Source organism: Carlito syrichta, unplaced genomic scaffold (assembly GCF_000164805.1).
Source record: "Carlito syrichta isolate Samal-C Ts95f unplaced genomic scaffold, Tarsius_syrichta-2.0.1 Scaffold166711, whole genome shotgun sequence".
Classification (NCBI taxonomy): Eukaryota; Metazoa; Chordata; class Mammalia; order Primates; family Tarsiidae; genus Carlito; species Carlito syrichta.
Window position 1 is genome coordinate 80,391 of NW_007110807.1, and position 23,618 is coordinate 104,008.

At 45.9% G+C, this 23,618-nt stretch overlaps 1 protein-coding gene across 1 annotated transcript in view; it reads left to right on the forward strand.

The window, feature by feature from the left end:
• The window catches only part of ANXA2 (annexin A2), a 42,623-nt gene that overhangs the window by 18,245 nt on the left and 760 nt on the right, over positions 1-23,618 (forward strand). Inside the window, exons 4-12 of the mRNA XM_008051136.2 lie at positions 7,782-7,876; positions 11,498-11,611; positions 14,658-14,748; positions 16,147-16,226; positions 17,554-17,613; positions 19,529-19,622; positions 20,492-20,587; positions 21,068-21,126; positions 22,861-22,983. Of these exons, the coding sequence (XP_008049327.1) occupies positions 7,782-7,876; positions 11,498-11,611; positions 14,658-14,748; positions 16,147-16,226; positions 17,554-17,613; positions 19,529-19,622; positions 20,492-20,587; positions 21,068-21,126; positions 22,861-22,983 (812 nt within the window). The remainder of the gene's footprint in view (positions 1-7,781; positions 7,877-11,497; positions 11,612-14,657; positions 14,749-16,146; positions 16,227-17,553; positions 17,614-19,528; positions 19,623-20,491; positions 20,588-21,067; positions 21,127-22,860; positions 22,984-23,618) is intronic.

Below are 23,618 nucleotides of genomic sequence, written 5' to 3' on the forward strand. Positions count from 1 at the left end.
CCATAACCTTTGGGGTTATCCTTTCTATGAAACCAAAACCTGCAAGTTCACATGTAACCACACACAGTCTATGCCCAAATCAGCAGTAAGCAGTGAGTCAGGTAAGTGCACACCCCTGGTACATGACTCCTTGGTGGGCCCACTAGACGGTGATCCTACCACACGTTCCAGGAGGACATGCTGTTTTCTTCTTGCCTTATTTTCAAATTTTACATACTTTTCTGTAACAGGAGGCAAGATTGCCCAGTGCAGCGATCCAGGTCTTTAATCCTTGTTTGAGTCTCAGCCCTGCTTGCGTAGTGGCCTTGGATGCGTCCCTGCCTTCTTTGAGCATTGGTTTCCTCATTGGTACCACAGGGATGACAATGACACCCACCTCCCTTGGGTGTGATGAGAATTGCATGATGGAATGTGGGTCAAGTATCTAATAAAATGCCTGGCACATAGTAGGTGCTCAGTAAAAGGTTGCCGTTATTGAGATACAATATGTCCGCGTGCACACACCCGTAGCTCTGTGGCCTCGCCTCTTTGTGGGGTGCCTCTGACCTTGTAAGGATGGTTTCTTTCTTTTTTTTTGAGTTGGAGTCTCACTCTGTCACCCAGACTGGAGTGCAGTGGCCGCTCCCGGCCACCGCAGCCTCGACCTGCTGGGCTCCAGCAATCCTTCTGCCTCAGCCTTCCACGTAGCTGGAACTACAAGCGTGCACTACCACGCCCAGCTAATTTTCGATTTATTGTACAGATGAGGTCTCGCCAAATTGCCCAGGCAGGTCTCGAACCCGCGGGCTCAGGCAATCCACTTACCTCAGCCTCCCAAAGCGCAGGATTACAGGCTGAGCCACCGAGCCCGGCTAGGATGGTTTCTTCTAAGTGTTGATATCCTTGTGCTCCCAGTAATCTAAGGCGAGTCATGGTTTTTCCCGTGATCTAGATAAGGAGAGGATTTGGGCAGTTTTCCTTTTTTTTTTTCTAACAAGTCAGCCCCCACCCTCCTGAGCACTTCATCAAACACAAATGAAATCCATTTTCTTTGTGCAGTCAGTGTGTCTCGGCAGATGTGAGTCAGCATCCTGTTCAGAATGACTGTTGGTGCCTTGCCATGGGCAATAAAGACACGCATTTTCCATGGAATGCGACCGCTGGAGCTGCCTCGGGGTTTCCACCCGCAGAGAGGAGGAGGAAACTCCAAGAGGCTGATTCTTTGGTTTCGGAGTCAGCCATCATTTTATTTATTTTTATTTTTTATTTCTTTCCTGAGTTGGAGTTCCACTTTATCGCCCAGGATGGTGTGCAGTGGCACACTCACAGCCTTGACCTGCTGCTAGGCTCAGGCTATCCTTCTGCCTTAGCTTTCCAAGTAGCTGGAACCAAATTAGCCACCACCCCTGGCTACTTTTTCTGATTTATTGTAGAGACGAGGTCTCGCCAAGTTCCCTGGTTGCTCTCGAACCCCTGGGCTCAGACCATCCTCTCGCCTCCATTTCCCAAAGTGCTGGCATTACAGGCATGAGTCAACATCATTTAAAACTGCAAGTGTTTCCTGTGCGTGAAGAATATGATACTGGTTTAAGGGACCCGAGACTGCAGGATTCTCCTGGATCCCTGTTGCCAGCAGCGCCTCCCGGCTGGCTGCATTCCCCTAACAAAGCTTTTTTGAGTGGCATTTACAGCAGCCACTGACCTCGCAAGTGCCCCAAGCCAGGTGTTGGAAATGTTGTTGTAGTTAGCAGATTTGATTCATTGGCTATTTTCACTCAAGGGATAAATGCTTAGAAACTTCCTTGTGCTGGGAGCCGTCTGGAGCCAAATGCATCTGCGGGCTTCATTTGCCATGAACCATGGAAAACTGTTAACTTCTATTCGTTTGAAAATAAATTTATTTATTATTACTTTTTTTTTTGAGTTGGAGTCTCACTCTGTCGCCCAGACTGGACTGCAGTGGTATGCTCATGGCCACCGCGGCCTCGACCTGCTGAGCTCAGGCTATCCTTCCACCTCAGCCTCCCAAGTAGCTGGAACTTCAGGCATGCACCAACACACTCGGCTAATTATTTCATTTATTGTAGTGACGAGTCTCGCGAAGTTGCCCAGCTGGTCTCAAACCATTGAGCTCAGGCAATCCTCTCACCTGTGCCTCCCAAAGTGCTGGGATTACAGGCGTGAGCCACCACACCTGGCTTGAAAAGAAATTTTTAAAAATCCACCTGGATCACAGAATGTACCGTGTTCTCATCCACGTTCTGTGGGCTAGTCCCTCCCACATCTCTGTTGCCTGGCGTGCATCTCTGCTTAGAGCACTCTGTGACCACCCCTATCAGGCACGAGAGGAATGGGATGGAAAGGGAGGATTACTCAGGGACGTTGCTCCTTCTTGAGGCTTTTGCTCCTTTCACACAGTTGCTTTTAGACCTGGGTCCTTCCATCCAGCAAGCACTTCCTTAAGCCCTGGACCACGAGAAGTCAGAAAGCACAAATCCAGAGAGGCAGAGCCTCCCCCCCTGGGCGTCTGGAGCTGCATTCACTTTAGAGCTTTTGTAGTGTCCTGGCTTTGGCTGTGCTTTGCGGATGATGATTGTGCTGACACAGGTCGCCGAGGGTTCTGTCCTTCTTCTTCAGCCGCGTCCTGGCCAGAAACGGTGAGTCACCGGATGGCCCTTGCAGCCTCCACCTGGACTGCCCTGTTTTCCACAGGAGTATCCTGCCTCATTGGTTATGCTAGCAAGGCGAGAGGAAGCAGCGGTGTTCTAGAGATAGGAAGTCTCCGTCCCACTGGCAGAGGTGTTACTTGGTGTTCCACCGAAAGGCATGCCTTAAGTGGCCTTGACTAAGTGTTTGTTTCTGGGCTCCAGTATTCTTTCCTTTTTCCAGTTCAATCTGAAACGTGCAGATGGTGGTATGGGAGAAACAGCTGAGGCAGGTGGGATTCCTGGGGCGGGGTGGTGGGAGGGGAGGCTTCCACTTGCAGGAATGGCCCCCATTTTGTTTCTTTGTGGATATCAGCATTAGTGTGTGTGTCATGCATTAGATTGCTTGTAAAGTCCCAGCACGGTAGACACTACATCTCAGCAGGCTGTTTGCTTGGTAAATAATTTAGGTAAAATACGTTTAGACTCCTTCAAACCATAGTTGTTGCTGCCTCCTAGGTGCGATTCAGGTTAAACCACCCAGGCTCTTTACGGGGATTTCCCGTAATTGGATTGAATTCCATCTCTGCTGGCTGGGTGCTTAGCTGCTGTAGGAAGAAAGGCAAAAAGGTGTTTCTTTGACTAAGAGTGTGGGGCTGTTCCCACAGTCTGTGGAATGAACTTTTTAAAGCGATTATTTCTTACCTGGGTTGTTTGGACAGCAGTAAGCATTTCTTTCCCTAAAATTGTAGCTGACCCTGAACATCACAGAAGCAGTTGGTAGAGGTGACATAAAAGTCTAGTATAAGCTGGGCTCGGTGGCTCAGCCTGTAATCCCGCGCCTTTGGGAGGCTGAGATGAGTGGATTGCCTGAGCCCGCGGGTTTGAGACCCGCCTGGGCAGTGAGACCTCATCTCTACAATAAATCAAAAAATCAGCCAGGCGTGGTAGCGCATGCCTGTAATTCCGGCTACTCGGAAGCCTGAGGCGGAAGGATCACCGGAGCCCAGCAGGCGAGGCACTGCACTCCAGTCTGGGCAACCGAGTGAGATTCCAACTCAAAAAAAAAAAAGTCTAGTATATAGGCAGATTTCTAAAGACCCTTCCAATGCCTACTCACACTTATCCATTTCTGTGGGTGATTCTCATGTGAGGAATTCCCCGGGAGCTTGTTACTCGGTCCCATGTTTTAGAGAGTCTTAATCAGTAGATCTCAGGTGGAGCCCAGGGGACTGTGTTTTCAGTAAGTGTTTCATATCATTTGAATGCAGGTGGGCCAGGGACCACATTCTGACCCAAACATTAAGAGAGAATACTTTTTTGTCTTGGCCAGTATTCTTGGTGTGCATTCAGGTCTGCAAACTCTAAGTTGATTTCAGAAAATATCAGCATTGAAGTTAGAGAATAGAATCTTATCTTCTTGTGGTTCTGCACCATTTTTTAGATGTGGATAATAAGACTAAGTGTATGACAGACACACGTTAAGATGCAAGTGATTTTCTTAATAGAAAGTTAGAGTCATAGAAATTTTTTTGAACATTTTATTTTTTTTATTTTAAAGATAGTGGTACAATTCAGGGTTAGGTATACAAATGGTTATTGTACAGGTAACATTTGGGTCTCCTGTTGGTCCCCACTTGGCCTGGTTTGAGATCAGGTTTCCTTCTTGATGTTGTGTCCTTGTCCCCTCATTCTCAACCTGGCAGTATCCCACTACTGCCAATACTTTTCTTCTCATTTTTTTTTTTTTTTTTTTTTTTTAGTCAGAGTCTCACTGTTTCACCCAGACTGGAGTGCAGTGTGTGCCACTCATGGCCATAGCAGCCTCAACCTGCTGGGCTCAGGTGATCCTTCTGCCTCAGCCTTCCATGGCCAGTCCCTTTCTTATAGTATGATGGTAAATGTTCAGGGTCTGCTCATGAGTGAGGACATGTGGTACTTAGTTCTTTGTTTCTGTGATAGATCACTGAGCATGATAGACTCTAAATCTATTCAGGTTGCTGTGAAGTCCATATGTTTCTCCTTCTTTATGGTTGTGTAATATTCCATCATGTATATATACCACATTTTTTTAATCCAGTCCACTTTTGATGGGCGACTTGGTTGGTTCCATGTTTTTGCTGTTGTGAATAGTGCTGTAGTAGACATGCATGTGCTGGTATCTTTTTCATAGAGTGATTTAAGTTCCTCCAGGTGTATGGAAGGGGGGTTGCAGGGTTGTATGGGAGGTCGAATTTTAGGTCTTTTAGGAATCACCACACTGTTTTCCACAGAGGTTGTACTAGTTTATAAGCCACAGAATTGTTAAGAGACACAAGAGCGAGCTGCAGGCACGTGGGCAGGTGTGCACATGAGCCCCAGCACATGTTCCCGTCAGAGTCTGAATACATCTGCTGTCCTCACTTAACTGGAACAAAATGTAAGTTAAAGCTCAGTGATGCTCGCTAGTGTTCTGTGGAAGCAGAACCGGAGGCCATTGTTCCAGACCCCTTGGTTGTGCAGATGCAAAAGCAATGACCCCAGGAGGACAGGTGTTTACACAGGTCACATGCAGGGCTGGGCCTCAGTCCCTCGGAGTGTCAGCGTCTCATCTAGAAAACAGCAAGAGACACAGCTTTGCCGCTTGGTTGTGGTGAGGATTAAATAAGATAGCTTATGTTAGGGTGTTTGGAAACTGAAGAGAATCATAGATGTAAATCCTAATTATGATGCATGCTGTGTTTTCTTCTAACTCAAGTATTTAGAACCATGCTGGGAATCTCTTGACGTGAAGTTACTAGTTGATTCTAGATCAATGACTACATGTCCTACTGGGTATTTAAAAAGCCCTCTTGTGGTCCTTATGGCGAACTTTGATAGTACAGATTATCAAAAGAAAGAAAATTTTTAATTATTCATAATCCTACCACACAGAGGATCACTATTAAAACTTGACATAACAACATCTAGATATTTTTCTTTCTTTCTTTTTGTTTTTTTTGTTTGTTTTTTTGAGACAGGGTTTTACTCTGTTGACCATGCTGGAGTACAATGGCATGATCATAGCTCACCACAGCCTCAAACTCCTGAGGGCAAGCAATTCTTCCATCTCAGCCTCCCAAGTAACTGGGACTACAGGCACGCACCACTGCACCCAGCTAGTTTTTTATAGATAAGAGGTTTTGCTTTGTTGCCCAGGCTGGTCTCAAAATCCTGACCTCAAGCTATCCTCCTATATCAGCCTCCCAAAGTGCCGGGATTACAGGCATGAGCCACCACATCTGGCCCAGCTTCTAGACATTTTGTTGTACATGCATAGATATTTTCTAAAAATCAGGTTATACTGGGTATTCATTCTGCTTTGCAGCCTGTTTTCAATTTTTTTTACTTAACAGTACATATATTGCAGATATTTCCTACATTAGTAATTCTATGCTATTTATTTACTGATTTTGAGTCAGGACCTCACTCTGTTGCCCAGGCTGGAGTGCAGTGGCACAATTATGACTCACTACATCCTCCACCTCCTGGGCTCAGGTGATTTCTCCACCTCAATCTCCACAGTAGCTGGGACTACAGGAGTGCCACCATACCCAGCTTATTTTTTTTATTTGTTGTAGAGACGAGGTCTCACTGTGTTGCCTAGGCTGGTCTCGAACTCCTGAACTAAAGTGATTCCCTTATCTTGGCCGCCCAAAGTGCTGGGATTATAGGCATGAGCCACTGTGCCTGGCGATGCCATTATTTTAAGTGATTGTATAGTATCCCATTATATGGACAAAGCAAAATGTAATCAGTCTCCTATTGGACACAGTCTTTTAAAGATTCTGTGCTTGTCAATGTTGTATAATTGCCGAAATAAGCATCTTTGAAGCTGAATCTCATACATGGCAATTGGGTTTCCTTGTTTACATTGGCTACTCAAAAAGTCAGAGCTCATGTTAGAGATGCTGCATTTACTGCATGAGCTCACTTTGAAATGAGCATCGACAATTTTAGATAATGTTATTTATTTTCATACCCAGAAATTCTAACTTTTATGTTTTGGGATCTAACCCACTTGAGTGTTCAGGATACCTTCTGCCAGTCTGCTTTTTGCTTCTTCTCAAAGCATGACAGTATTGACCTCCCTGTTTCTTCCGGACTCTGACTTTCCTTAAGCCAAACCATTTGCAGTTTGCAAGTGACCTTGTGGCGTAGCAATGCTACTCTCTCCCCCAAGAATTGCCTGTCCAGTTATGGCAAAGACTCTCCCTTTTATTAAACAAAGTTCATAATCAGTCAGGAGAGGGACCTTTTGCATTCTGAATTCTTAAAATTGTGCTTTCTTAAGTTAAATGGTATGTTAGGAGTATTTCTGATACAAAATTGGAAACTTTCAGTTACCAGAAGGCATTGCTTATCTTTGTAAATACACATGTTCCAATTAAAATAGGTACTAAAATATTTTTGTGGCACTTCAAAACTCCCAATTTAGATTTAATTTAGATTAAAACACTTACTCTTTTTAATAAAGTTATAAAATTGATTATTAAAATTGCCTATTGAAGAGTAAAAGCAATGAAACGTTTATTTTCCTTACAAAACAATTTAGTCTTCAATAAGTGTGATTGTATTAATCAATTACACTATTAAAATACAACTGCCATATTCAACCTGACTCATTTGTCATGACAGTTTCTATAATTATAGAAATTATACCTAGCTGTGTATATAGCCGTAATCCTGCCCTAAATATAAATAATTGTCTCTATTAATTCAGTTCACAGTTACTGTCTATTAAATCCTCAGTTAAATGGCAATTTGGGGACCTTCATTTAAAATCCTCCTGAATCTTTGTTGTTCCATCTGACTGCCAAAGCCCCACAAATGCACCTCCTACTGTTGATTCCAGAAACCAATTTATGAGCAAAATAGTTTTTTTAATACAAATATTTAAAAGGTCCGTTTAAGCTTGAGGTTTGAGGCTCAGGAAAAAAAAAAGAAAAGAGGGTGTTCGCCTGAGTGGAGGGCACTGACAAAAGAGAGAGAACAAATCTCTGTGCCCTGGTATGTATTTCAGTTTGGAAAAATAGTATATAAATTTTAGTTGGAAAATCTCTGCATGAAACCCTCTATGTAAACCCCAAGTACTGGAGTATATGGCTGAGTAACTATTCACAACTTGTATTTCCACAGGTGTGGATGAGGTCACCATCGTCAACATTTTGACCAACCGCAGCAATGCGCAGAGACAGGATATTGCTTTCGCCTACCAGAGGAGGACCAAAAAGGTACAGACATTTCCAGAGATGGAGGGCATTCCTCGCCGAATTTAATTTCCACAGACATTGCTTTTTCTTTTCATCAATTCTAGAACCCACTGACAAAAGCCTATTGGAACCCTTGCATCTCTGAGATGTTTTTCTTACATCTTTGTAAGAGTTCCCACTCACACATATGTGGCCACCGGATGCAGTGCTTGGGGGCTCATTTGTAAAGACAGCATCCTCCTCCAACAGACTACCAGGAGGGAGCAATTTTGGGAATTGGAAATTAGAAAGGAATAGGGAATAACAAGGACGACAGCAGTGATAGGTATCATTCTGTGAGCGTTTACTTTGTGCCAGGCACTGTGCTCAGTCTCTACATGGAACAATCCATTTCTTTGTCATGACTTCTGTTGGCTTTTGATAAGGCGTTTCTCATTTAATTGTAGGACACTACCCTCTGTTGAGTGCTGATCCTAACATATTCCTCTCATTCTTCAAATATGTACTTGAATTCTTAAGCATTTCACAGCGAATAAGCTTAACTGAGAGTCCATTCGATCTGCAAGGCTATCTTCCCATGCCGTGCTTCCACGATGTAAAGAGTCTTTGTGAGCTTTTCCCTTTGCCTGTCCACCGGGGGTAGGGAAACAACCGGTGCTTGTTCATCTTTTATTTTGTCGCAGTGCTAGGAAATTTTATTTTTAAGGATGTGCTGCTTTATTTTTAACTTCTTGCTATTAAAAGCTTTTGATTTATTCTTGGACTGCACGGTAAGTGTGGCTTCCTGCAGCTCTCATTTGACTTACGGCTTTCACTCGCAGCCACAGCAGAGGGGAGCTGGAGGGATTCCAGAAAAGACATCTCGTCCCTGGGGCTGATGTGACCACCAGGGCTCTGGGAGTGGCAGGTCAAGCCTTGCTGTAGCCTCCCTTCCCCACCTTCCAAAACAGTTGGAAAGGACCTCAAAAGGAAAGCATCTGGCTTCTTTAGTCTTGTGTGCATTAAAAATCTTCTTCCGTGAGTCTTTTTTTTTTTTTTGAGTTGGAGTCTCACTCTGTCACCTAGGCTGAGTGCAGTGGCATGCTCATGACCACTGCAGGCTTGATCTGCTGGGCTCAGGCGATCCTTCTGCCTCAGCCTTCCAAGTAGCTGGAACCACAGGCACGTGCTACCACACCCATCTAATTTTTAAAATTTTTATTGTAGAGATGAGGTCTCGCCAAGTTGCCCAGGCTGGTCTTGAAGGTGTGGGCTCAGGCAATCCTCTCACCTTGGCCTCCCAAAGTGCTGGGATTATAGGCATGAGCCACCACGCCCAGCCTATGAGTCTTTTTTTTTTTGGAGTCGAAAAATCTCATCATTGCTCAGGCTGGAGTGGAGTGGCACACTTATGGCCACAGCAGCCTGAACCTGCCGGGCTCAGGTGATCCTTCCGCTTCAGCTTTCCAAGTAGCTGGAATTACAGGAACATGCCACCATGCCCGACTATTTTTTTTGATTTACTGTAGAGACAAGGTCTTGCCATGCTGCCCAGGCTGGTCTTGAACCCAGGGCTCAGGCAGTCCTCTCGCCTCTGCCTCCCAAAGTGTTGGGATTACAGGCGTGAGCCACCGTGCCCAGCCTTCCAAGAGTCTTATATGAATCTTCTGTAGTGAGGCATAGAGGGGAGTGCTTTATTTCTCCAGCCTTCCCCAAAGGATCTGTGAGCTGGTAGAGCCAAGTTCCCACTGGAGCAGAACGACCTCCTCTTTGGATGGCAGGCAAAAAATGTCACAGAATGTGGTCTTGGGATACACGACACATACATACAAGTGGACACACAGATATAGAAACCTGGATCTTGCTCTCAAATGGGATATATGGAGAACAAAGCTCCCAGACCTTGTTGAAGTAGAGATATTACCAGAATCATAATGGGGTCCAGCAACCTCACAGACTTTGCTGTGTGCTGGAGTAGCTCACCGTGCTCCTGATCCTTGATGGTCAGCCTTGGACCAAAGAGAATTGCCCTCATTTACAAAAAGATACATAAACAACTTTCAGTTTTTCCTGAAGACAATCCTAGACGCAGGGCCTGCTGGTTTCAAATGAGTTGTCTGCAAAATAAAGAAGAAAGGTGTACACCACAGAGTGCTTCAGGGCTGTGGTCTGAGCTGCCTGTGTGCCTATGGGAGGAGCTTGAAGAGCCTGGGCCCGTGAACAGAGCAGAGGGGAGCTGGGAGAGATGGCTGATGTGATGTTTCTTTCGTGTTCTGGGAGAGGCCAGGTGCTAGGTGTCGCCACAGAAGGAATGGTTATGTTTTATTTATCAAACACTTCTGGAGCTTTTGTTAAGGGCAGAGCTCTGTGCTGGACGTTTTGAGAAACAGGAAGTTGAACGCCCATAAGGAGTTCAGAATAGAAGTGGAAGAAGTCAGTCGGTGCCCAGGTGCTGTTTGAGGTTTGAACAGAGAACGGGTAGAGGGGGGTGCCACGGGGAGGCTAAGTCTGGAGTTACCTAACCTCAAAGTTCCAAATTGGGAGATGGCTGTTATAATTGGGAGGTGTTGCTTTTAAAACCCCCTCCTAAGTGCTATGTGTTCCTAGGACATTGGGAAGCAGGAGAAGGTAGGTGGCGAAAGGCTTGGGACAGATGATTTCTAAGATTCGGGTCTAGCACTCTACATCTATGAATGACTCGAGATGATTGTCTCTGAAGCAGGCTGCAGATCACTTCTCATAGGCAGCAAGTACCTTTAGGGCTAAACATTGTGATGCTGTGGGTGTTACTAGAGAAAGAAAGAAGGGACAGAAGATAAGGAAAATGAAGAGAAGGAAGAAAATAATTACAGTAAGAGAGTTTGGTTCTCACCTATGATTTGTGGGATGTTTAATCCCCAGGGAAGCATCTCTGGAAGCCACGTTGAATTTGGGGTGTCTGACTATGTCCAGGGGTGCCAACTCAGACCTCTGACGTATATCCTGTGTCCATGGTGACAGCAGAACCCTTAAGAAGTTGTCTGCAGCAAGGAATTCAAGGGTGTTATCCAGGGATGTTAGTTTCCCATTACCTCCATTAACACCGTCCCAATTTGGTGTGGGCAGAGTATCAGATGAAGTGTTTTGCATGGGGAGAGCTTTGTGACCCTGTCTCTGGCTATGTTGGGGCCTTGCGTTCCTTCTGGCGACTTTGAGGAGCCGCGCCTGCAGCGACTGTCCAGATATCTCAAAGGACGTCAGCAGGCCATGGGGACTGCTTCCTGGGAGGCTCTCCACTTGAGCCCCCCTCCTCAGCAGGGGCCAGATCCCGGAAAGCACCCCGTCTTTCATGGGTGCTACCACTTTTAGGCCTCAAGTGCCTTCACACTTACAGCTTTCTGGGGGAACTGCATGCCATGCCCATTTCCCTTTAATCATATGGGGCGAAGGCAAAATCAGCTTGGATTGGAAAAGGTTTTGGTAAAACAACGCCTGGTCTTTATGTTTCTGACATCTGGGTCTGCAGAGGACAGAGACTCAAGGGAGTCTGACCCAAGACTCCCGAGTGATGAAAGACCCACAACCTGCTTCACACGCAGATGCTGCTTTTGTTTTACTCGCCAGTTCGAAAGTGAATATTTGTCACCCACCACGTTTTCCATATGATTGCCTGTTTTTCTGAAGGAACTTGCATCAGCGCTGAAGTCAGCCTTATCTGGCCACCTGGAGACAGTGATTTTGGGCCTGCTGAAGACACCTGCTCAGTTCGATGCATCCGAGCTAAAAGCCTCCATGAGGGTAAGTGCGTGTGAGATGTCATCTCTGTCACATCTGCTGCTGATATTTGTGAATTATAGCCTTCTGAGTGTGATTTGATGATTTTCAGTTTTGTTGAATTCGTATTTGAAACCCCCCCCCTTTTTTTTAATGAACTGAAACGATAAATCTCAGAATCTGCACCAAAAATATTTCAATGACTCGTTGTAATGCTGTAAAGAAATTTCAGGATGCTGAGAAGTCAGTTGCCAGCTGCTACTACTTGGCACCTGGCAATTGGAATACCATTTGGGAAAACTACTTCCTTGATTACACTTCCTCCTTTAAAAAGATATGTTGTGATGTTAAGGCAAAAGAACTACTCCCAGCTTTTGTTAAGTGAAGCTAGCAGATCCTGCCCATACTCTCATGGGTGCTTCTTCCTGGGAGCCTTTGTTTGGCTTAAATTCAGGCAAAATCAGAGCACCACGGTGCACGTCAGGGGTGGCACCTGTGTTTAGGTCAAGTCTTGTGGCACTTGTTTTGTTTTTCTTGTGCACGGTTATTTTGAACATGGAATTTTAGGTTAAATTAGATAGCACAGATTTCAAGTTGGGAAGCCCTTGAATTTTGTGCATGCCGAAAACATCGAGTTTTATATACATGTGTGAGATGCATAGACATAAATGTATTACAGCAGGACGCGTGGATACTTTTCGTGTGCGCCCCCAGCACTTTGGATAGTCCGACACTGCCCTCTGCTGATTTAACTGGGTAAAGCCTCTGCAGTAGTGTGGGAAGCCATATTTCTGGTATTTGATTCGTAGTCTGAGTGCATTTTTTGTGATGCCACTATTCCTGAATAATGAACAGTCTGAGCTGAAAGCCTGTCACCAGAGCTAATGTCACAGTTCAGCTGTCATCCTTTCCACAGAGAACACCTCAAGAGTGAGGCTGCTTCACACACTGGGTGTCTCCAGAGCCCCAAACTTTGTAGCTCAGGGCTGCTGAAAGATCTGTTGTGAAATCTCTCTTTTCCTTCAGTTTTTCAGCTCAGCCCAAGCTGTGATCTGTCTATTTGAGTGGACTGGCTCCGGGTTTCCTAAGCAGGCTACATTGCAGGGAAGGTATAATTAGGAATGATCAAATGTCAGCAACCTTTAATGATCCTGCTTGATAAAAATAGCATTCCTGAAAACTGAGTCTCTGGACCTTGGAGGCATGGGTGAACCCACCTCTCCTAGGTTTCTTCTGACCATCAGCACTTCAGATCAGTTTATCTGATTTCCTGGAGAATCTATTCAGTTGTGATTTGTGTGCTAATTTTACCAGTATCTATTACTAGGTATTAGTGACTCGAAACAGACCAGTTAGTGCTGTCAGTCCCCAGTGTAATCTATGTAATTGGGCCCGATGGAAGGTGCTTTAACTGCGGAATCTTTGACCCAGTGCCAGCTCTTCCATTAGGTCTCACAGTTGAGTACCCTTCTGAAATCCATAAAGCTTGAACTGACATTAACTGAACTATGCTTTAAAAAAAATCTGTTTGACTTCTGGCAATACCAGTGGCAGTCTCTGCCATATGTTACTGTAGAAGTTGCCCTTGTGATAGGAATGGTGGACAATCTGTGGACAGCTTGGGCCAAGCTTCGGGAACTGCCAAGGTCACCTTTGAATATGGAGATAAAAGCACTATTAGAATTTTCAGATATCACCACTGGTAAATCAGTGATGGAAGGAAACAAATCTTGCATTATTCTGCCCGTCTGGCATTTCTGTGATGTCAGGAACTAGCATTTCTTCCAGGGCACGAGTTATTTTTAGACTATATTTCTATCATCCTTGAGATTGCAAAACTGCCCCTTTCTAAAATATTCAAAGATGCTCGTTTGTCATATTATAGCATGTGTATAGAATGCTGTGTGGACCCCTGGCTAGCAAGGGGAGAATTTTTGGCTTTGCTGGAACCTCTACAAGTCATGATTACAAACTCTGAAAGAAGAGCCATTGGCTCAAGGATTAGATTGAGAATAAAATTCAAAATGAACCATTCACCTGAGGCTTAGCTTATATTACACAAACTACTTTTTCAGGGGCATATAAGCTCTAATAAGTTTAATTAATAGCTGACACACTTTTCATGTGGATAAGTAAGTTTCTTATTGTATTAACACCTTATAATTGATTTACATTTTAAACAGTTGTAATTCTATTTAGTTCAAAGTGATATTTCCATATTCGAAAAGACATGTATTAAAGAATCCTGATTATTAAATCTTGACTTTGATCATGAAGCCAGCTTTGAAATCCATGTTTCATTGAGTCCTTTCAAGCTGTCTGGCACGCTCAAAAGTGTGTATATTAAATTTGAATACATCACCCATCAAATTCTTATTCCTTAATAAAGTGTTGGTGTCTAGGTTTATTTGGCACATTATTATTCCCTTTTGCTTCCCTAAAATGCCCGAAGAGTGCATAATAATCAAGCAAAAGTGGAAGTCCAGGAATGAAATTTTTAACATTAACCCAATTTTACATTTCAAAGAGGTACAGCTAAAATTTGTATCTTAACTATACCTTTCCCTGGTAAGAAGACTTACTCTACTCTAACAATGCTGGCTACAAAAGACAACAGACAATTTCTATATTCCTTTATTTTAAATCAGAGACAAGAATTGTGTAGTGAGGCAAATTCTCATCTGTTAAAATAATGGATGGAAAAATAAAAATGAGGAGAAAGAAAAAGTTACCTTATAAGCCCATCACCAAAAGGCAGCCTCTTTGGACATTCTGGTATGGAGTCATTGCTGCCTCTTCCCATTCCCTACCGCATGTATATTTTTTAGCAGAATTGAACTCAGAAATGCCACTTGTACCATTTGTGTTCTGGTGAAGCATTCTTTCAAGTAATAGAAAATACCATTCTTTTGTGCTGAGGGATAGCGCTCAGATTCTTTTAGCAGGAATGTAGGAAGGAGAATGCTGATAGACCCAAACTATGTTTGTGTTTTCCTTAATGGAGATCGGAGAAGCAGGCTAGTGGCGGGGGCCTCTTTCCCTGCTGATGTTTGTGCTTCCTGGTTCACAGGGACTGGGGACCGATGAGGACTCCCTCATTGAGATCATTTGCTCCAGGACCAACCAGGATCTGCAGGAAATTAACAGAGTCTACAAGGAAAGTGAGTAGCCCTATTTTTGTGACTTATCCTCTCAACCCAATTTCTACCTGGGTACCTGGGTTCGTGTTTGGGATCAGATGCCCAGATTGTAGCTGTGCAGACATGCCCACCATCTTGACCCTGTAGGTGAAGCGGGCCATAGTTCCGGTCTCTCTCCATCACCTCCTCTTAGCCTATGGAGTGTTTATTACATTCCATTAGAACTTCAGCAAAAGAGTAAACAGAAGAGAAAGCAATGTGTATTTTTATAAAAAGACCTGATGAGAAGTAGAGAGTATCATATACGGAGTCCACTTACTGGGTGCTGTTTGGTCTCTTCTTAAGAGGTTCCCAACTCTGGACTGTGGATAATTGGAGAATTATTGACAAGAGAACCCTGTAAACCTGTGTGCACTCAACAGTATTGGAGGCTGTGGGCAGAATAAATAATGCAACTTCCATTGCAACTGCCATTTTTTTTTTTTTGAGTTGGAGTCTCACTCCGTCGCCCAGGCTGGAGTGCAGTGGCATGCTCACGGCTATCCCAGTGTCGGTCTGCTGGGCTCCAGTGATTCTTCCACCTCAGCCTTCCATGTAGCTAGAACTATAGGGGCACGCACTACCATGCCTGGCTAATTTTTTGATGTATTATAGAGATGAGATCTCACCGTGTTGCCCAGGCTGGTCCCGAGCCTGCGGGCTCAGGGTTCTCTCTCTCTTACCTTAGCCCCCCAAAGTGCTGGAATTATAGGCTTGAGCTACCATGCCCAGCCACAACTGCCTTTTTAAAAAATAAATATATCATAGTTGTACTCATTTTGGGGGTACATGTAATATCTTGGTGTATGTATACAATGTGTAATCATCAAGCCAGGCTTATCAGGATATTACCTTACACATGTGTCTTTTCTTTGTATTAGAAATACTACAATTCTCTAGCTACTACATTTTAATATGGATGCTATTTTGAATATTGAAATACAAATTAATTATAAAGTATGATTGAATTCTTACTAGTTTTTGCCAGTGTGCATTTTCTCAATCAGTGGATAATATAGCACAATTATGTGTGTGCAGCCCTTCATACTTTTTGATGTTCAAAGTGAGAATTCATGGTCAGGAAGGTTGGGAACCAGTATTTTAACTACAAAAGAGGTCACTGATCAAAGGTGAGCCTGAGGATCCCCGATTTGATCTAGCCCTGCCTGCTCCTTGTCACTGATAATGAGTCCGGCTCTGATTTCATGAGGGTCAACTCATTCTGGAGATCCTGCCCTCAGCATGGGGCTAAGGAGCGTGGACACATCCCGCTGAACCAGCTGCTCTGCATTTCAGTCTTAGTGGGAAAGGGGGAACTTGGGTAGGGGGCGGCTGGCTGCACGGGCAGGAGGCATAAGGCCGGATGTGTTGTTTTCCCAGTGTACAAGACCGACCTGGAGAAGGACATTGTTTCCGACACATCCGGAGACTTCCGCAAGCTGATGGTTGCCCTTGCCAAGGTTGGTTTCTCGGTATATTCCTCTCCCCTTGCTTCCTCCCAAGGGAAGTCACCGCCTCATTTTATACTTGGGAGTGAATTAACTAAATCCTCTGTGCCTGCATCAGAAATTCAGCTGTGTTTTCAACAGCGGGTTTGCACTGTCAGTGCAGAGTTGTCATTTTTGTGTAATAGGATTTCTTATCCTGTGAGACCACATGGGCAGGTGGACTTTGAGGGGGAGCTGGCGACTCTCAAGTCCTGGCCTGGGTTGGTGTGCCCACCCAGGCTGGGTGCCCTAGGGAAGGTCACTCTGCCTCTATCTGTGCACGCAGGACCCTGTGGGAAGTGACCTTGTTTCTTTCACCTGTTCTCCCATCTTATGGAGAATTTGCCCATGCAGCCCTTTGTCTGGAGGGGGATCTGTGTGGAGCTGATTGCTGATGTCGACCCATTTACATGGAGGAAGGGTGTTGCCTCTGGGTATCTCTGGTTCTGGGCAGCGTAGGGAGGAAGAGAAGCTATTTTCTCTGGACACCCTGAGAGCGAATGACTGAGAGTGCCTGGTGTCCCGGCCATTCACGTCTCTGTTACGGTCACAACTCCCATGCCATCCTCGCTGGCACACCTCTCCCTCCACCACCGCCCTGGGTCCCGCCACCCACGGATCTTTCTGAAATTCATTCTCACTGTTTAACTTCCCTCTTCCAAACCTATTTCTACTGAGTCAGATCTAAACTCTCAGCCGCCTTTAAGGTCCTTTGCCCCCAGCCCACCCTCCCTTCGTCTTCACTTGGCCATGCCTCCAGCTTAGCTCTGCTGTGATGGGCCGCACCCCACGTGCCTGGGAGTGTGCTCTGCTTCTGCCACCATCCCCCTCCACGAGCCACACCTGACGCGGCTTCCAGGTTCAGGCTCTTTGCCTCACCCTGGTCCTCACCCTTTGCTGACTCCCTCCTTCTGAGCGTTCTCTCTTTTGTGCATTTCATGCCATCTTCGTGCCATGGATTACTGTGTGGTTTCACCATTTGTTCCATGCTTCTTTCTCCATCTGGATCGTAAACTCTCTGAGGAAAAAACGAAATCTCATTAGCTTTTTTTTTTTGGCGGGGGCATTCTGGAAGGTGCTTAGCCCAGGACTGGACCCCAAGATGGTGATGGCAAAGCACAGCCCCCACTTCCCTACCTCAAACATTTCACCATTCCTTGGTCATGTTAGGTGAAGGAAAGCTTGAGGTGGTGGCTTGTTCAGGAAATGAAGTCATGGCTTACATGGGTTGAGGAGAAAACACGTTCAGTTTTAACATATACAGAGAAATAGATTTGATGTTCTTCATTTTTTTCTGCAGGGTAGAAGGGCAGAGGATGGCTCTGTTATTGATTACGAACTGATCGACCAAGATGCCCGGGTAAGTGCCAAGCTTTTTGGCTTGAGTTTCTGTTTTCTGGTAAGTCTCTGGATTGTCTGTAGTCATCTATTCCAGTGTAGCGAATTGTCCCCAAGCTTAGTGACTTAAAACTTAAAGGCGAGCCTGAGGATCCCTGATTGGATCTAACCTGCTCGTTCCTTGTCACAGATAATATTGACTTCTTGAGGGAAAACTCATTGTAGAGAATCCTTCGTCAGCTTGGGGTTAAGGAGCATGAATATATTCGACATTTATTATCACTTAGCTTCTGTGAGTCAGGAATTTGGGAGTGGCTTAGCCAGATGGTTCTGGCTCAGAGTCTCTCCTGAGTTTGCAGAGAAAATGATGGCTGGGACCATTGTCACTGAGGGCATTACTGGGTCAGGGAATCTGCTTCCAAGATGGTGTACCCACATGCCTGTTGTCAGGAGACCTCTAGCCCGCAGTCAGTGGAAGCCTCCACCTTTGGAAGGGAAGAATGTCAAAAAATTGGTGGCCGTATTTTAAAGCCACCACTGTTGGAGAGCAATATTTATTAGAAGATATTCCCTTGTAATGCTGGTGTTAATGACAGGGTCAATACCTGACTTGCACATGCCCGTTCAGGCCTGGCTTGCATGGAGGGGCTGGTTTCTACTGGGTGTGATTTGGCTGCACACTGGTGTGCATGCGTGCACACATAGAGCAGACAGTGCAGAAGCAACTGGGGACAGCAAGGATTATTGGTCCGTGACGGTGGGGCACAGGGGAGGGAGCAAAGGCCTGCCCTTCTCTTCTGGCTGAATAGAACTTTGCCAGTTCTGGTTCCACGGTCTCTGAGATCTGTTTGCTAAGCTTGTTCAGCCTGCTGTGAACTGGGCCCCTTACTCTGGGGGTCAGTAGTTAGAGCATGTTGTAAAACCTACTGAGAAAAATGAATTTCAATTCACATTAATTTTAAAACTCAGTACATTCCACATGGCACTTTCAGCTGGTGGCAGAGAAGGGTCTTAAATAAAGTCAATTAAGGTTGAGTTTTGCCACTCCCGGAGGGCGGATGATCGCTGAATTCACAGCTCCCTGGCATGATCCCTCCTTCCTCTCGCCCTTCCCGCCATTGTTAACATGATTTGTGGCCCCTGAATTTTCTGGAGACTGAAAATGGGATTGGGCTGGCGCCTTTCCCAGCTCCATTGTGTCCCGAGTCTGCAAAGCTCCCGAGTGGGCTTCTGATAGTAGCTGCCTTCAGGAAATGGCCACTAGCTTGCCTGCTACTAAATATGCCGAGAGAGAGGAGGGCCGGATGTGCTAGTGGATGGCTGCATGTCCTTCTCCACATGAAGAGATGCTCTCGGCTCTTCCTTCTTTGTATCTTTTTGATTGGGGTCTCACTCTGTCACCCAGACTGAAATGCAGTGGCAGGATCACGGCGATCGTGCCTCATGGCAGCCTTGATTTCCTGGGCTCAGGCGATCCTTCCACCTCAGCCTCCTGGGTAGCTGAGACAACAGACAAGCACCACCCCAGCTAATTTTTAAACTTTTTTTGTAGAGATGAGGTTTCGCTGTGTTGCCCAGGCTGGTCTTAAACTCCTGGGCTCAAGCGATCCTCCTGCCTCGGCCTCCCAAAGTGCTGGGATTACAGGTGTGAGTCACCGTGCCCGGCCTCCATCCTCCTTTTCTTGTTCAGAGAAGGCGATTGTGTGGCACTGACCTTGTGAACAGTCTGCAGTCTCGTGTCATATCTGTCAGTGCCTAAGGAAGACAGCTTGTGATGCAGGATTTTGACGTATATAGCATGCTTTTGCCCATGTCTGCAGAGCAGTCCACTCTTTCTCATGTGGCGTTTTGAGTAGCTTTCTGTGTGTTTCTCGCACGACATTTTTTATGACCTTGTTGTGGATGGTGTAGTTACTTTTGGTTGGTTGTACTCACAGGATCTCTATGATGCCGGAGTGAAGAGGAAAGGAACTGACGTTCCCAAGTGGATCAGCATCATGACCGAACGGAGTGTGTGCCACCTCCAGAAAGGTGGGTGCTGTGCTGAGGGAGTCTCTGTGCCAAGGAGCTCTCGGGTGGCCTGGGGAAAGTCTGTGTCGGGGCTCCGGTCTGCCAGAACAAGGTTCACTCTCATTTGGCACTCTCTTGGGTTCACCCTTGTTTCCTCATCAAGTCCATTTGCCCTCCTCTCCCATTCTGGATCCTTCTCTCCCCTAAATAGTTTCTGTGTTTGGAGTTTTAACTCGCTGTCCTTTCTCGTCTGATGATCATTTTATCTTGCCATATTTGTTGATATAGTGGACTTTGCTGGCTGCTACGTACTGTTTCTCATGGCTTCCAGATGGAATGGGTTTCACTCAGGGGAGGTGAAGATAGTCAAAACATGTAGCCTGGGCAATGTCACTCAGGACAGGTGTGCATGGTATGGCCATTGCAGGACAAACTGGTGCATTGTTGGCTCAGGTCATCATGGCACCCTCTAACCTGCGAGGATGCTATGATCATCCTCCATTTTTTTTGAGACAGAGTCTTACTCTGTCACCCAGGCTGGAGTGTAGTGGTGTACGCATGGCTATCCCAGCCTCAACCTTCTGAGCTCAGACGATCCTTCTGCCTCAGTCTTCCAAGTATCTGGAACCACAGGTGCGCACTACCACGCCTGGCTAATTTTTTGATTTATTGTAGAGATGAGGTCTTGCCGTGTTGCCCAGGCTGATCCAAACTCCCAGGCTCAGACAATCCTCTTGCCTTTGCTTCCCAAAGTACCGGGATTACAGGCATGCACCACTGTGCCCGGCCCATCTTCCATATTTTAGATCATGGTGCGTAGCTGTGTGGGTGATCATTGACAGCTTTGACTAGTGACACTGATCTGATGATTACTTGTCGCTTTTCCTTAGTATTTGATAGGTACAAAAGCTACAGCCCTTATGACATGCTGGAGAGCATCAAGAAGGAGGTTAAAGGAGACCTGGAGAATGCTTTCCTGAACTTGGGTAAGCAAGTATGGCCCCTCATCCCTGGTGGACTTCAGCTCTCAGTGGACAGTGCTGACACAGAATAACACAGGGCCGTCCTCTGCATTCAAGTGTGTTGGGAAGGTGTGGCTTCTGCGTATGCTTCGGGTAGTTTTATCATCCTAATCACATACATTTAGGGATATAAAATGGAAGAAGTGCTTACACTAATAAGAAATTGCTGCCAGGGAGGAATAGGATAGCAGGAGAAGAGAGGGTTGTGTTGGGAAAACTCACATGTGCACTCCAGGTTTCTGCAGCCCTGAGTCCCCTGTCTTAAAACCTCAGCATCACTTGGCATTTCAGAGGATTCCTGGGCTTCCCTCAGCCTCTCTCATTTTGTATCCCACTTCTGCTGTATCAGGTCGTTTCTGGTTTGCAGCCAGGTCAGGGCATCCCCTCCCGCTGATGGGACAGAGACGAGCAGATGTGCCCTGATGTCCTCTCTTCTCTCCACAGTCCAGTGCGTCCAGAACAAGCCCCTGTATTTCGCTGACCGGCTGTACGACTCCATGAAGGTAAGGGTGCCTGGCGGAGAGGTCTGTGTTTTCACATTGGGCTTTTTCTTGTGTGCCCCAACTAAGTCTCCTTGCCTAGTGGCTGGAGGAAGGGACCCCACTGTCTGGACACAGAAGCACAGCAGTGTTTACATTTGACAGATGAGAAAACCACACATTTGTCTTCTCTCTCCCAACTGTGTGAGCCAGTGTGTGCACAGGTAGAAGTCAAGTGCTATGGGAGAGAGTGAGAAATGGTCGGCGTGTCTGACCTCTGCTCATGGGTTTTAATGGCTTTCTCCTATTATCCCTAGAGTAATGATGAGTGAGAAAGGGAGAGAGTATTAAGCACCCACTGTATCCTGGACATGTGGTACTATTTTATCTTAAATCCTGGCACAGGCCAGGCTCGATGGCTCAGCCTGTAATCCCAGCATTTTGGGAGGCTGAGGCGAGTGGATTGCCTGAGCCCATGGGGTTGAGACCAGCCCGGGCAACTTGGCAAGACCTTTTCTCTACAATAAATAAAAATTAGCTGGGTGTGGTAGCGCATGCCTGTAGTTCCAGCTACTTGGAAGTCTGAGGTGGAAGGATCACCTGAGCCCAGCAGGTAGAAGCTGTGGTGGCCAGGAACATGCCATTGCACTCCAGGCTGGGTGACAGAGTGAGACTACAACCAAAAAAAAAAAAAAAAAATTCCTGGCACAGCAGCCTCCAAGGCTTATGTGATTATCTTTTTGTAGATGAAGAGACTAGAGCTCAGAGAGCCTCAGCCTGCTTGAGGTTACACAGCTGGATTTGAACCTGGGTCTTGCCAACCCCAAAGCCTGCCTGGCAGCTCTCCCTTAAGTGAACCATCTCTTCCCACAGACCTCTCCTGTTTTCTCTACCTCAGACATGCCTGGTGTCTTTTGGCTTCCAGGCTTTTGCCATTTCTTCCTAGAGCCCCTTCCTTGTCCACACCGGCTCTCTCATCTCACTTCAGACTCCACATCACATGTGACCCCTTAGTGCCTCTGGTCTGAGGCTATGGACATGAAGTCAGTGGCCCTCACTGCCCATACCATTCACAGCGGCCCAGGCCATGATGAAAATGTGTTGGCACGCCCTCTCCAAGTCCTTGAGAGTCAGGAAACCTTGTGTCACATATGAAAACTCACGACTCCTTGAGCCGAGTCTTGCGGCAGTAGGTGCTCAGTCTGTGTTTACTGAGTGAAGGCATCGAGTAGGAGTTTGTGCTGACTAAATCCTGGGGTGTTTGGAATGCCAAGAGGCCCATTTTTCTAAAGGAGATAGTTGCATTTGTTGTGTTTGCAGTCCCTTAGAAGGCAGCATCCAGAGTCCAGATCAGTTCCACATGCAAGAAAACTTACTGCAGGCTGAGTGTCCCTTGTCTGAAATGCTTGGGACTGGAATGTTTTGTATTTTTCATTTTGGAATATTTGCTTATTCATAATGAGATGGGACCCAAGTCTAAACTTGAAATTCGTTTATGTTTTAGATACACCTCATACACGTAGCCTAAAGGCAACTTCATACAATATTTTAATAATTTTGTGCGTGAAACAAAGTCTGTGTTGAGTACGTACGTGTGGGATTTTCTATTTCTGGCATCGTGTCGGGGCTCAAAATGTTTCAGAATCTGGAGCATTTAGGGTTTCAGATTTTCAGATCAGGGATGCTCAACCAGTAGGCTGTCTTTTAACAGTAACATTGTCGGCGAGTTTTCACCTGGAATATCAACTTAACTTTCAGGGCAAGGGGACGCGTGATAAGGTCCTGATTAGAATCATGATCTCCCGCAGTGAAGTGGACATGCTGAAAATTAGGTCTGAATTCAAGAGGAAGTACGGCAAGTCCCTGTACTATTATATCCAGGTGAGACCTGGGGTGCTGTGTCGGTCTGCCCTGCCATCCAGAGGGTCGTGGGCCCCAGGCAGATGGCCTGGTGGGATGATGGCAGGATGGGGATATTCTGTTTCCTGACTCTCCAAGGAAGAGATGCTGGTCGCGTCAGATATCAGTAATTTATTCTGAAAGTACCATTTGCGATTTGTCCTGGACTCTTGTAGAATCAGGCAGATGGTTTATATTTCCCACACTGCTACTCTACAATGATAATTGGTGCTCATGACGACGCATCTACCACTGACATCCTGAAAAGATTTTGAAGACCGATTACGTGTTACATTTTCTGGCTCTTTTATCTCTTGAAAAGTCCTCTGTGATAGGCCTGACAACATCTTAGTGACTCAGAACTCCCTTTTCTCCAATCCCTGTCCACATTGGAGTGATGGAACCTTTGCACATAAGGAATGATCCCATCCGCATGCTGTCACTGTGTGTATTTCAGATAGGCTCTGCAGTTCTCTTTTCTAAATGTTCCAGCGATGTCCAAAAGAGTGCCCACGGTTCTCAAGGGGGACTGCAGAGGTGGGGCTGGTGTAGCCAGTTTATTAGGGCACACAGTTAAAGTTGAGGGACCAGGGAGGCTCCTTGTCCTGGTTTCCTTG